The sequence below is a fragment of the Apodemus sylvaticus genome, chromosome 1 (assembly GCF_947179515.1).
Source record: "Apodemus sylvaticus chromosome 1, mApoSyl1.1, whole genome shotgun sequence".
NCBI lineage: Eukaryota > Metazoa > Chordata > Mammalia > Rodentia > Muridae > Apodemus > Apodemus sylvaticus.
This window is the reverse complement of record NC_067472.1, coordinates 18899390-18913081: the sequence shown is the minus strand read 5'-3', so window position 1 is coordinate 18913081 and position 13692 is coordinate 18899390. Positions and strand designations below refer to the sequence as shown.

The window sequence follows — 13692 nt, the reverse complement described above, 5'->3', positions numbered from 1 at the left end:
GCTAGGGTGCAGAACCACGTCCCCCCTGGCATAAGTAGGTATCCCAATGCCTTTAGAGGCACCTGCTGGGTGCAGGTGACATTTCTTCCAGAGGCCGGTTTGCTTGACTTAGCTAAAGGGATTCCCCACAGATTTACAGAAGGGGCAACTGAAACCCCTGAGGGAACCAACTTGCTGAAGAGGCACCAGATGGAACCAGAACTCAAGTTTCCTTGCACCGTCACCGGGCCCTTCCCAGCCTTTAGTTTTCCTGCGGAATCCGGTTGTGGGTGAAAGCTACATTTTTGAGGGTGCTTTCCCTTACTTACCTCCAGGGGACCGAACCCATGCAGAAGAGCCCAGCTACCTTTGGTGCACTCTTTGATCTACAAAGGTTCCTAGTCTGACTGAGGGCTACCTACACATTAGGGCTTCTGTCTTGAACCTGCGAGTGATTGCATACCTTCAAGATTTTAAGTGTATTTGAAGTGGTGAAGAGTGAAGGGGGCCAATGTGGTCCATGAAGGGGCTGGACGCCTACCCCAGGTTCTCACTGGGGACCTTGGTGCTACTGGGAGACTGTGTGAACCGCCCGGCAGGGAAGGAGATGCAGCAGAGTCCGACTGAACACTTCCCACCCACAAGGCAGGCGCCAAGAGCCAGTGCCTCGGCCACTCCAGCCACCTAAGGAACAGCCAAACCGCATCGCGTGCGTGCGCCTGCGCCTTCCCCACCACCAGCTCTGCTGGGGTCCACAGTACAGCCCCAAGTATCTGTCTCCTTGAGTCCTGAATCTGCTAACACTATCCTGTTGACTTCGGTCATTTCCTTGTTTCAAACAGTTTGTAAGCTTGAATGACTGTTACCCACGAACAATTCCTAGCCATTCTAGTCCAGGCTACTGGATGCTAGTGACGAGTGTCTTACGACTAAAGAATGGCGCTGATTATTGTTGGTATTCTGTCTACAGGCATGGTATAGAATAGAGTTTATTCAGGGTAGAGGTTGGAAGTTAGTGGTATAGTGGAAGTAGAGAAAGGCAGAGAGAGAGAGAGAGAGAGAGAGAGAGAGAGAGAGAGAGAGAGAGAGAGAGAGAGTAGTGGAGGCCGGCCATGACCACGTGGAGAGAGGGGAGAGGGGAGGAGAGCCCAAGGGGCAGAGAGGTGAGAGTGGGATGGGAAGAGAGAGAGAGGAGGGGCAAGTAGCCCCTTTTATAGTGGCCCAGGCCTATGGGGTGGGGCATATTTGGCCATTGGTAGGTGTGGGGTGGAGTTTAGACAGAATATCAACAATTATCTCTTCAGGTGTTTTTTTCTCTTCATTTGTGTAGGTTTTAAATGTTTTTCTTTCAAAGAAATTTATTCATATCTTTTACTTCTTTTATTATCTATTTTTAGCCACTGAAATTGTCTTTATTATTGTATTGTAAGAATTGTTTATGTTCCAGATATGTTTTAAATTAGATATATATTTTAAAAATACCATTATTTGGCCTTCCCCCCCCCCTCTCTGTGTGTGTGTGTGTGTGTGTGAGAGAGAGAGAGAGAGAGAGAGAAAGAGAGAGAGAGAGAGAGAGGGGAGGATTGCCCATGAGTGCCTGTGGAGTTTGCTACTTTTTGGTCAGGTTGGTTGCTGGCAAACTCCAGAGCACCTCCTGTCTCTGCCCGGTCATGAACACCTAACCAAAGTCCTCCTTTTATAGATAAGGACTTTGAGGGACGGAGAGCCTGGACAACTTCTCTTCTAAGTGACCAGAACCGGTCTGGTAGAGCTGCCATGGGCTGTGGATGTGTCTGGCTTAACCGTCCACCTTGCAGCTCACCGTGCAGCTCATTCCTCTGAATGGGAACATTCTCTTTTGGTGGGAGGAAGAGCTTCTAAGGCTCAAGCTCACAAGATGTAAAAACCTCGAAACTCAGGAGATGATATGCTCCTCCTGGTCACCCCCCACGGTTATGCAAGCCGGGAGAGGAGACTGGAGGAGCCAGGGAGGCAGGTTTCATGGCGTGTCCTCTATGCTGGGCTGGGTTTTGTGTGACGCAGCTGCTCCTCAAGCAGCCCATGCTCCTGGAAGTCTCCTCAGTGAATTTGTTCAGTCATTAAGCTAGACTTTGAGGGAGTCATTTTTTTTTCTTTTCTCTGGTCTGTTGTTGATGCCCTGCCTTGGCTGAATAGACTTTGCTCACATCCTTCCAGGAAAACCCCACACCCTTTGGGTTTTCAAATTATGTTTTTGGGGCTGGAGCGATGCCTCAGCAGTAAAGAGCACTGACTGCTCTTCCAGAGGTCCTGAGTTCAATTCCCAGCAACCATGTGGTGGCTCACAACCACCCGTAACGAGATCTGACCCCATCTTCTGGAGTGTCTGAAGACAGCTACAGTGTACTTACATATAATATAATAGATAAATCTTATATATATATTATATAAGATATTGTCTTATAGTGTATATTGTCATGTCCAGTAGAGGGCGCAATATCTAGTACTAATAATGTTCACTAGTAGATAGGAATGGACTAATTCAAGCTGTTCTTTTAATAAAATGAGCCAAGAACCAGATTGTCAGGACTTGAGGAGTGAGGCAGGTGAAGAAGAAAGCTCATTTAGGGCAGCATGAACAGGTTCTGTAGATTTTGGTGTCACCATAGAAGCAGTAACCGTCATTCAATAGCAAACCCATGGTGGGGTCATGTGCCATCCATGGCTTCTCTGGTCTCCCAGGACCCCTCAGCATTTTGTGCTTTGTTTTCACAAGGCAGACGATGGAAAGTGCCTTCCCAGGCAAGGGTTTCATTTTCTAGAGCCCAGTTCTAGAAGGGATTGAGTGGAAGGGATTTTATTGGGGTCCAGGTCGAGGCCCTCACTATTCTCACTTGATCTACACGCTCTCTCTCCTCATCTGTCAGCTCCTCATTGGTACCCAAGGTAGCCCTGAAGGAAAGTGCTGAGGAAGGCAGTGGGTCCCCCACTCCCATGAGTCTAGATAGGAGTGACAGTATAGCCTCTGCCCCTTTCACATCCCCACCAACTGAACTTTAGTTGATTCATGAACAAGAACCTTGATCATGCTAGCCATCATGACTGTAGGGTTTACATGTTATTATAACTCTAGCTTCTGTAACCAATACATCCATGACGTCTAACTTGAATTATGAAAGACAATTTCTACTTCAAATGACTGAGGCAAAGCTTGTTGAGGAGAGCGGGAAGCCAACGTCGTCATGAAATCAAAGGCCCTGGTTTGTGTTAGGTGTGTGTCAGCGTTCAAGTCTAAGAGCTCAGACTTAGATCCAGCAGCAGTGTGGGAAATGGTTGCCTTTCCCCAACAAAACACCCTGAACACAGAAAGCTAGTCATATTTTATTTCTTATAAAACATTACCTTAAAAAAAAAAAAAAAAAAAAAAAAACCTACCACATGGACTCAAACTCCCTGCAATCACCAGGTTTGCAAAAGCTGTAATCTAATGTGTGTTCTAGATGTAAAGTTGACACCTGTTAGAATCCCTGCAGAGACACAGCCTTTCCCAGAAGTCTCCTGTAGCCATCAAGGCTTCTTTCTATTTCTTCTGGAATTATAATTTATTACATAACATTTACAAGTTGGACCTAGTGTGTTTTCCTGAATAATAATTAGAAGAATAACGTTCCTGGCTTCTGACTTGGGTAGCCAGAAGGACTTCTTTTCCACTCTGGGCCAGTAGGACGATGGTAGGAGTCAACGGGCCAGTCCAATGGAAACCTCTCAGGTCCTCCCAAATTATCCTGGCTTTCACAGGGGCTGCTCTGGAGTTTAGGAGAAAGCTGTGCCAATGTGGTTGGTTTAGTTTCATGTTTCAGAGAGTAATTTGCAAGTATTTGCATGTGGTCTCACTCCTGGGGTGTCTCTGTAGAGCTTACTGTTCAGTGTGGGAAGATGAAGGGACCTGTGTGGTGGAGGGAAGGTGGGAGGGAGATGGTGCCTACTGAAGAGCTGGTTGGCTCTGCCATTTACTTCCAGTGATGCAGAACATACCAACCATCACCTCTGAAGGCTGGCCGGGGCGGTGGGAATGGTTCTTAGCCTGTTCTGAGAAACCTGGAGAGGCAGACTAGGAAGGTCGCCGTGAGCCTGGACAGCAGAGGCTGGCCCTCCTCGTTGCCCATCAGAGCTACTTGTGGGCTGCTTCAAACCTGAGGCCAGCACTCTCTCGGCAGGGCAGGCAAGAGGGTGAGACATGGGATGGGCATAGGGGCTGAGAAAGCTATTGGCGGGCAACAGCGTTGAGGAAAGGGGTGGCTGTTTTCATATTAATGGCAGGGTGTCATCAGAGCAGGTTTTGAAATTCTGCAGCCCTGAGTCTAAGCCCATTCTTGGCTGTGTATGTAGATGGGTGTGGGTTAAAATGGTGGCCCTCGCTGGCCAGGGCTTGGGCCAGTGGGTGAGCTGGACGAGGGATGTTTGACTGCTTGCATCCCAAGCCACCTGTGAGAAGCCACAGGACCCCTGCTCCAGGGGTGGGGAAGTGCAGTCTGGGGTCCATGGGGAACCAGCCGCAGCTGGCTTGTGGGAGCCGAGGATAGCAGGTTCTAGCTCATGCAGACGCTGCTGGATGTCTCAGAAGAGCTGAGAACTGGGGCCCTCAGGCCGGCTCTGGCCAGGCCAAAGGGAAAAGGGCGGGGAGGAGTCCCTCAGGGAGGGGAGCCCTTGGCTTACTCATTCAGCTTCTTGGCTTGGTGGAGCCGTGGCTGGGAGCGCAGGGAGGCCTCCTGCATGAGACTAGACGGGTGCTCTTTAGAGGGAGAGCGGCTCCATTGCTTCAGCACACAGAGTCCATATGAGAAGAGGCAGGCCACGGTTTTAAAGCATTTATTGTTGGCGGAGAGTTGTGAGGAGTGAAAGTAGAGGCCATGGCCACGTGGAGAGAGGGGGAGGGGAGTGCGGAGAGGGGGGAGCAAGAGGGCAAAAGTAAGAGAGTAAGAGAGAGAGGAGGGGGCAAGCGGCCCCTTTTATAGTGGGCCAGGCCTACCTGGCTGTTGCCAGGTAACTGTGGGGTGGAGTCCAGACAGAACACCAGGAGCTTGGGGCGTTGCCCTACATGACTGATGGCCATAGAACTATGGAGAGCGGAGGGCTCATGTCAGGAGACTAGTATCTGGGAGTGTGGCAAATGGCCTTCTGTTCCTTGCAGAATTATCTGCTGGGTCTTAGGGGTTTAAATCTAGCTCAACCAGAACATGGGTTGCCTTTCACAGTTCCACAGATGGATGTGGAGGTTCCTTCTCTATCCTCGTGGTGACAATGGAGTCTAAACACTGATGAGAAGAAAGGTCTCCCACAAAGGGATGGTGGTCCTTCACTCTAAAAGTTTGAGTTGTTTGGGCCGTACACTAGGAAAGCTCATCTTTGCACTGCCTCTGTCTGGGACATTTCTCACTCTCTTTTCTGTGGCTAGAGCCTGAGAGATGAGCACAGACTATTTATTCTAAAATTGAACTTTCACTCTGTCTCAGAAGAGCAGATTTCCCAGGCTCCCTCTTGGGGACAGTGGCTGGCAGAAGGGAGGCTGGGGACTAGAGAGTAAGCTACTGGGGCGGGGCCACCAGCAGGGTGGGGACAGGGTGGGGACAGGGTGGGGACAGGGCGGTGCTGCTGAGACTGCAGGGAAGGGAAAGCTCTCCCTCCCTGGCCTCCTCAGATCACTATCATGCTGGGCTGCTGGGCTTGTACCTCCAGACATTAAAGTCCTTCTGTTGCTGGTGTTTTGACCATTATAGGAATTTACCTGGTTTGCTTTTCCTTTTTCAGAAATTAATGGTTGACCTTTTGTTTTTGGAAAAGAAGGATTGCATGGATTTGTGAGGCACAGCCTCAGAGTCCTGTGTGCATGCAGGACAGCCATGTGGAGCACTTGAAGATGCTGGTCTGGCCCAGAATGTACTGGCTGCAGAAGCTCGGTAGTTAACGCCCCACCACCCCAGTGTTCTCCCCTGCTGCTGAAAGTGTGGTGGAAGACCTCCAGGCAGAACCTACCAGTTACTCTTCTCCTACAGGAGAGTACAGGGCTTTGAGCCCACCCTTGGGGGGCTTACAGAGTGCCCGGGAAGGGCAGAACTACAGAAGGAGCCCAGAAGAGAGAGGATTGCAGAAGGAATCCTGGTTTTGGGAGCCCCAGGTCTTTAGTCTCAGAGTTGCTTGAGTCTGATATTTTCAAGCCTTTCTCCAGCTAGAGATAATGCTAATGTCCCACAGAGGCAGCGTTTTGCAGGGCATTAGAAAAATGGGGACTTTCTCTCCCAGTAACAATGAGAATTTATTCTGAGGCTTTGTGATAAGAAATGAGAAAGAAAATCATTCCTAGAGGCAAGGGGAGCAGAAAGCCATCTCAACAAAAGGCACAGACTTCTCATTACGAGTGATTACTCCTTCAGTGAGCATATCCACAGCCCATTCTTTGGTTTAAAATGAAGGGCCCTCAAGTCTCTCATGATCTCTGCTGTATCTGGCTTGATGGAGGAAAACTGACCCAGAGAGGCTGGTGGAGGATTGCTTCACTCTCCCCCAGCTGCCTCAGCGGACTGCACCCCTGCTGCGGGCTGAGATGTGTTTACTGGAGACTGTCTTTGGGGTGAATGACAAAATAGAGTCTCTGGAAAGAGGACCATCACTGTTCCTGCCACTGCTCCCCTGGGCATCAAGACAGATGCCCTGTGGTAGAGCTGGCATGCACTGCGAGCATCTTGGTGCCCCCTGAGAAATGCAAATACAGCTTCCTGGAGATAGCGGTGAAGACTATCTGAGCCTGAAGGGCTCCGAAGACAAATTTCAGTGCTTCCCTCCTCTCCCTTTATTAGCTAAAAAACAAACAAAACTTCACCCTCTTGGGTGCAGCATTTAATTCACAGAGAGCACAAAGGCGGCAAAAATGGCCTACATTCTGGGAGGCCTTGTGACGAATTAATGCCTATTTACAGGAATTGTGTTTGTGTGCAGCTTTGGAAGCCTTGGCTATACGGAGCAAACAGGTGAGGGGGCAAGTCTGTGAGAGGCAATGCTGTTGAGCTTGGTGACTAAGTAGGTTCTGGATGATTCCACAAACAAAGCCATCCCACTGTGTGATGCTGGGCGCCTGGGGACCCTTCCCATGCCTCACAAGGGCTTGAGATGACAACAGAAACTTGTGCCTTCTATGTATGTAAAGCAAAGGAGCCAGGCCTGGCATTGAGGGCCTCTAATCAGTTTGCTGTTATCAGAAGCTCTGCAGCTGCCCCTAGACAAGTCCTTAGAAGAGATGCTGATACATGTTCAAGGGGAAAAAAACCCATCTGTCTGTCTGTCTGTCTCTCTGTCTCCTTTCCCTTCCTCCTACTCTTCCTGACTTTGGTCCTCCTGTTTGTCTCTTCTTTTCCTTCCTTCCTTCCTTCCTTCCTTCCTTCCTTCCTTCCTTCCTTCCTTCCTTCCTTCCTTCCTCCCTCCCTCCCTCCCTCCCTCCCTCCCTCCCTCCCTCCCTCCAGTAGGTCCATGGAAGGCGCCTGAGAAGGGAGGCTCCCTGGGAGCCTAGATGGGTGGCAGTCCCATGGACCATCCTTTCTAGATGCTTCCGAGCTTACCATGGCCGGGTCCAGCCTGTCTTCAGTCCTCTGCCCTTTCATGTCCTAGCATAATGCTCATCCTGTACTGAAAATAAGCACCCAAAGTCCGATCCCACTGTCTTCCTTACAGGGAGAATCAGATGGGTGGCTCCCCACTACCAAATTCCCAGCTCTCCAAGCTGAAAGTCTTGGGCACCCTGCTGTCTAACCTTTCCCTTGTCTCTCACTTTGCAAACCGGACTAAGCCCTTATTCCCCAGACACCACCCCTGCTGCTTCCCCAGGCCTGCCTGTCCACACCAAAATGATGTCCCGGACTTATCTGGCACCTAGGAGTGTCAAGGGTCCCCTTTCTCCTCGAAGGCAACATCATTCATGTCATTTTGTTCCTGAGGTCAATCATGTCCATAGGAAGTCAGTGTGACTATAGCTTACTTCCAAAGACTCCCATATTCTGTAGCCAAATAAAGGTCCCAGTCGTGGACTTTAAGTCCCTCCTCCTGCCTGCCCAGCTCAGAAGCCTTCTACATAATATTTATCTGTTGCTCTCAGACCAGTTCCCCATTCGTCCTTAACAGAGCCCACAGAAGACTTCGCACCATGCTTAATCACACCCACCTAGGGTAGGACGGAACTGGTCACCTTTAATCTTTCTCCTAGTAAATGTACTAAGACTCCGCTACTTGGGGAGAGGCAGAAAGGTTCGACCTTGTCTGCAGTGACTTCATTCATACCTTCTTCTTCTAAATGATTTTTGGTCAATCAAACAACTAAGGCCTTCTTACTGTTTTGAGTCATTGAAATTATTTCAGTTTGAGGGCAAGGTATAAATTGCTTTGTTGGATCCGTGTGTGTGTGTGTGTGTGTGTGTGTGTGTGTGTGTGTGTCTTCATGCGCGCCCGTGCACACACACAGGTTTGATGTCTCTGTGTGCTTTTTCTTTGTACTACAACTCTCTCCCTCCTGGCAGCATGAAGAATGATGGTGTCTTCTGGTGGGGCCTAACACATTGCTCTCTGCTCAGTGAATATTGTTACCTGACTCCCATTCTGAGCTGGAGGGAATCTAGATTCAGAGAGGAATAGAACCTTACAAACTTTAGAGTATGGCTGTAATTCTACTTGTGAAGCACCCGCTCCCAGAGGACTAGCCAGTGATGGATGCCACTGTCAGAAACCCAGATGCGCACACTCATGCATCAGCCAGGAGATTATATAAACAGCTCACCCAGCAGGCCAGCGCTGACGCACCCATTAGCTCCCTATGGGAAGAGAGGCGTCAGGAAACCGAGGCAGCAGCAGGAAACAGACAAAGGAGGAGTCAGAAGAGGATTAGATTTGCACCCCTACCTGCTCCCCACCTCCTTGTCCTCTGCAGAGGACAGCAGCCTTGGCTAGGGCCTGGGGTTTGCAGTTAGTTACATTGCTGTGTGGTCAGGACCTAGGGCAGCTGGTTTGGAAACACTGCTCTGGAAGCTTGCTGTCAGCTGTTTGCGCGTAAACAGACACATCTTTATCTTTGCATAGGAATAGAGAATGTCTACATTTTCCTTAGGGACAGATGCCACCCACCTAGACTAAGCCCACACTAGGGCGTTTAGTCTTCCTTTGGAGAGTCTATGCTGCCCCAGCAGCCCGGGAGTAGAGCTGGTTGCTAGAGAAGGTGTCTGAGGAATAGGGGCGTTATATGTGTGGAGGAGCAGAGAGCGGTCCAGCAGGCCCACCAGGAGCTCAGGAACAGAGGGTGACTTATCGATAACGGCAGGCCAGAGCATTGACATTCTTGACCACATAAAAGCCCATGGTGACCGGAGGGATGACCAACGTCCGGCCGGCCCGCAGGGGGCGGGGCTTCAGTTCTGGAAGGGTCCCGTCGTCCACCATCACCAAGGGCTGGCCGTTGAGCTGCACTGACCTACAGGAGGGAAAGGGGACTCATTAGCACAAGCCTGCATCCTGAATATCATCAGCGGGGAAGAGAACTGACATGCGACTTGTTTCGAATTATTCTGAAATGACAGAGACAGGGCACCAGCTCCAATGGTTCAAGTTTAAGAATGAGTTTCATATTAAATGCGTACTAGGTGTTTGCACCGTAGCCGTAACAACAAAGCTGGTGGCACTGTGAGCACATGTGACCACACTGTATAACTATACACTGTCAGCTCATGGAAAGGGGACTGTATCCAAAGCAGACTCGGAAAAGACAAACAGCTCGCTCGTCTTAGGCTGAGTGGGCAGGGACTGGCAGCTATCTTTGGCATAAGGTATGGACTCCTTCTCCGTGTCACCTCTCTTATCTCTCTGATACTGTTCAGGTATGCAGATCAGAAGAAACATTCAAGTCGGGTCGTCAACTGGAAATACAGTTGCAGATCACTTTCAGATAACCAGCACTGCACAGTGAGGGAGGGCTTTTGGTCCTTGTTTAACCTCCATGGTGACAATACAGCACGATGTCACTTGGACTATAAGGAAACCGGAATGTTATCACCTGTGATAGAGACCTCTGTCTGCTGTTCCTTCTACATTATGAAGGACTGACAGATTCAGAGAGAGATAATCGGACCCATGCTTGATAGAGCAGCGAATTCCCAGAGATAAACGTGCTGTAAGCGGCATCCAATGAAGAGCGGGGTGGGGGTGGAGGGGCTCCAGGCCTGGTGTAGCAGGGGCAGGTTTGGGCTGAGTCCAGCTCCATCGGAGCAGCGCACTCTCTGGTTGGAGGGACTGCCCAGGCAGCAGGAGGCTGAGCAGTGAGCCTCTGGATGGCATGGGCAGGGAGAACGGACTCAAGGTCAGGGTTGACTTCACCAAATATCTAAGAAGCTCTTGGCTCCAAATGTCAGGGGCATCTTTACTTCCTCCCAGTGAGGACAGCCTGTTTATTGGAGGGGCGAGTGGGGAAGGGCCCAGACCCAAAAGAAGCCTCGGGCAGCTTATAGTTTTTGTAGTTTATTTTCTTTTTCTTTATTTCAGGCGGTGTGGGTATCCAATAACCAGGTGGCCGATAACGCGAACTGACTTTCTAAAGCACACTCAAGTGCGTACCACCTCTCTGCTTGCACACCTCAGTCTTCCTTATATGTAGAATTACGTGCAAGGATTTAGGTTGCATGCTTTAGACTCAGATGCTACCAGGGTACTGATGCCTTTGGGGTCTGGGAAGTGCAGAACAAAGTGTGGTAAGCAAGTGCTCATCCAGGAAGGAGCTGCTCTGCACAGGCCCTCCTGCAGCTCCTCATTGTGGGTTATAGCTACACCCAGGAGCTCGGCTAGAGCCTGGACTGAAACCTCCAATTTTAGGAGCTAGGTCAGTAACTTAGGAGCTGACTGACAAAGCCCTTACCTGCTCACCCGGAAGCTTCTGTGCCCGTGAGAGGATCCCACAGCTATCTTGAGAAGAGCTAAAGAGCACGGAAGGGCTTTGGAGGAGGAGGAGCCAGGCAGCGGGAGGCGTGGTCACTGTGCGCTGCTCCTGGCCCTTCTTGGCTTATCTATGGAACTGAGTTTCCCATCGCCCCTTCCCCACCCCTGGCACCCAGCGCTCTTTTCCCTCTCTCTTGGTTTCTCTGGACGCTGCTTCCTGCTAATGGGAGCTATTCCTTTGCTACCTGCCACCCAGATGCAGAGTCCCATGCTTTGTCCTTTTAGGAGGTATTACCTACACTGGTGACCGTGATTACTATTCCTGCGTCATCGATGCCCAAGGCCATATCTCCACCCAGGTCCTTCCTTTGGACTTATGTACTCCTACTTAGCAGCCCCCAAGAAGCTTCAAAGTCACATGGTCCAGTTCAAACCCTGCCTGGATCTCTGCTTTTAAACACATCTGCGACAACATCAGCCACCATTTAGCCGGTCACACAAGTAGAAAGCTGGGAGTCTTCTGAGACGCCTTCCCCAACTCCCACAGCCAGCTTCAGAGTCAAAACCATTCTGCCTTTAATGTTTGCCAAGCCCGCTGTGTCTCTGCCTTCCTCCCTGCCTCTCCCAGCATGCCTCTGTGCCTCCTCACACTGCCAGCACCTCCCATCCCTCCCTCCCTCCCATCCCTCCCGTATGATGCCAACTCCGGCTACTTCTCTACTTTCAGTCCTGGGGTCGCCAGGCTTCGGTCCAGCTGAGAGCCTCAGGGGCAGGTGGGGGTTGAGTATGTGAGGACGTCATCAATACATATATATGCAAAAGTGGTTTAGGATTTTTAAAATGCCTTACACATAGATGGAGTAAATTTTTTTTTTCAGAGGAAAGTGTTAAGCAGATATGTACAGAGGAATTAAAATATTCAGGGGACATGGCTGAGATGAATAAGATATAGGTTATCTTAAAACTGTTATAAAATTATATTATTATTATTATTATTATTATTATTATTGTTGGAAGACATTTTTATCACTCTTAAAAAGATAATTACAGTTTTATTTATGTGAATATGTGTCTATACTATGCTGTGTGGGGTTCCCTCCAGAGGTTGGACCTGTCAGTGACGCTAGAGTTACATCTGGCTGTGGGCTGGCTGATTTGAGTGCTAGGAACCACAGCTGGTCCTCTGGGAGAGCAGCCAGCACTGCTAGCCAGTGAGCCATCTCTCCAGCCCGAGGAGGAGACTGAGAAAGACTGTGGTGAGGTTTGGCATTTGTCCGCACGGTGTGGGCAAATCAAGTGTTTCTGAGTCCTTAAGGAGACGTTGCCTCCACCTGCAGGCACTTGCCTTCCTCTCAGCCTAGCTGTGAGGGTCCTTGAGTCTGCTCGGCTGTTTCCTGTTCTGGAAAACCTTCTCTAGCCCTTGGGTGAGGGAGGCTCTCTTAGCCTTGCCCTCTTTTCTCTGTGGTTTTCATTGCTTTGTCTCTCACCAAGTTGTGAAAACAGTCTGCGGAGGCATAAGGCAGGGAATCAACATGCTTTTTGGAATAAGTGAATGGTCTTTGAGACCCTCTGCAGAATTTCCAGGCCTCCCCCATTAGTTTCCATGCTCTAGAGCAGGCTCCCTGGAGGTTTGCAGAGAGTGCCTTCATAGATTCTATTAACTAGCAATTACTCTGCCTCTCAGTGAGATGTTAGATAAGATCTGAATTATTGCTGATTCTCACAGTCACTCACCAGACACCTTATTCCCACCTGACAGGAGGCCATTGATCACTGCTAGCGTTTTTCATCAAAGAAAAAAAAAAGAAAGAAAAGAAAAAGAAAGAAAGAAAGAAAAGAAAGAAGGAAAGAGAGAGAGAAAGAAAGAAAATATCTGTATGTCCATCTCCTGGCTAGGCAGGCAGATGTGAGTTAATTTTGTGGGTGAGGCTTATTCAGACTTTGGGTCCTCATAGTCTTTATCTTCAAATCCCTCCTTTAAGAGAAAGTCTTAAAGATAATGTGCTTTAATACCGCTGCTTGCTTTTGTTCTCTTCTTTCTGCTTATGATTTTTAAAAATATTTGTTACCCAGTGAAATCATATCATGCTGAATGTAACACTGTCCTTCAGTGATATACAGTGAGGAATCGGCACATTTGCAATCCCATCAGTGTCAAAAGAAAAGGTCACGGGCTGTGGACCACTTTGGTGTGAAAGGCAGGGTTCTTGGGTTTGCTTGGCCTGGGTTCCTTCAATCCAGACGTGCTGCAGCCTCATGTTCTACATGAGCAAATCAAAGTCTAGAGGGTCTAAAACTTATCCGAGTCACAGCCAGTAAGAGGCAGGCCTGATACGTGCAGGGATTCCCTCACCACGGTCTTTCCTGGCCTTCATGACAGCGCTAAAGCCCCCTGTGCAATATGAAAAGCTTAGTTATTTTTGTAACCGCACCACTGAGACACGGTCAGAGAGGCTAAGTGGCAGGGTCACAGAACTAAGAAGCAGTAAGCCAGGGGCTGGCCTGCTGACCTCCTAGTTCACGCTGTCTGTCTCAGTTTCTCGGGTGGCACTCTCCGGACCTCATTTCTTTCTTTGCTGTTCTTATCATTCCGCCTTTATCATCATCTTCCTCCCTGGGTCACGACTTTTCAACAGAACGCTAGATGGTCCAGCCAAAGCTGAACTATTTCTCTCCAGCTTCCGTGGTTTAATTGCTGAGGGTACCTAAGCTATCCAAATATTGGGACAACTGTGTTTTATTGCCTTTTGTTTTTATAGAGTTTGAGTTACTTTC

General features: G+C 49.4%; 1 protein-coding gene across 1 annotated transcript in view; it reads right to left on the bottom strand.

Moving 5' to 3' along the window:
* Nucleotides 1-7483: 7483 nt before the first annotated feature.
* The window catches only part of Hpse2 (heparanase 2 (inactive)), a 282113-nt gene continuing 275904 nt past the window's right edge, over nt 7484-13692 (bottom strand). The window contains exon 10 of the mRNA XM_052182103.1: nt 7484-9463. Coding sequence (XP_052038063.1) covers nt 9298-9463 — 166 coding nt within the window. The 3' untranslated portion in view covers nt 7484-9297. The remainder of the gene's footprint in view (nt 9464-13692) is intronic.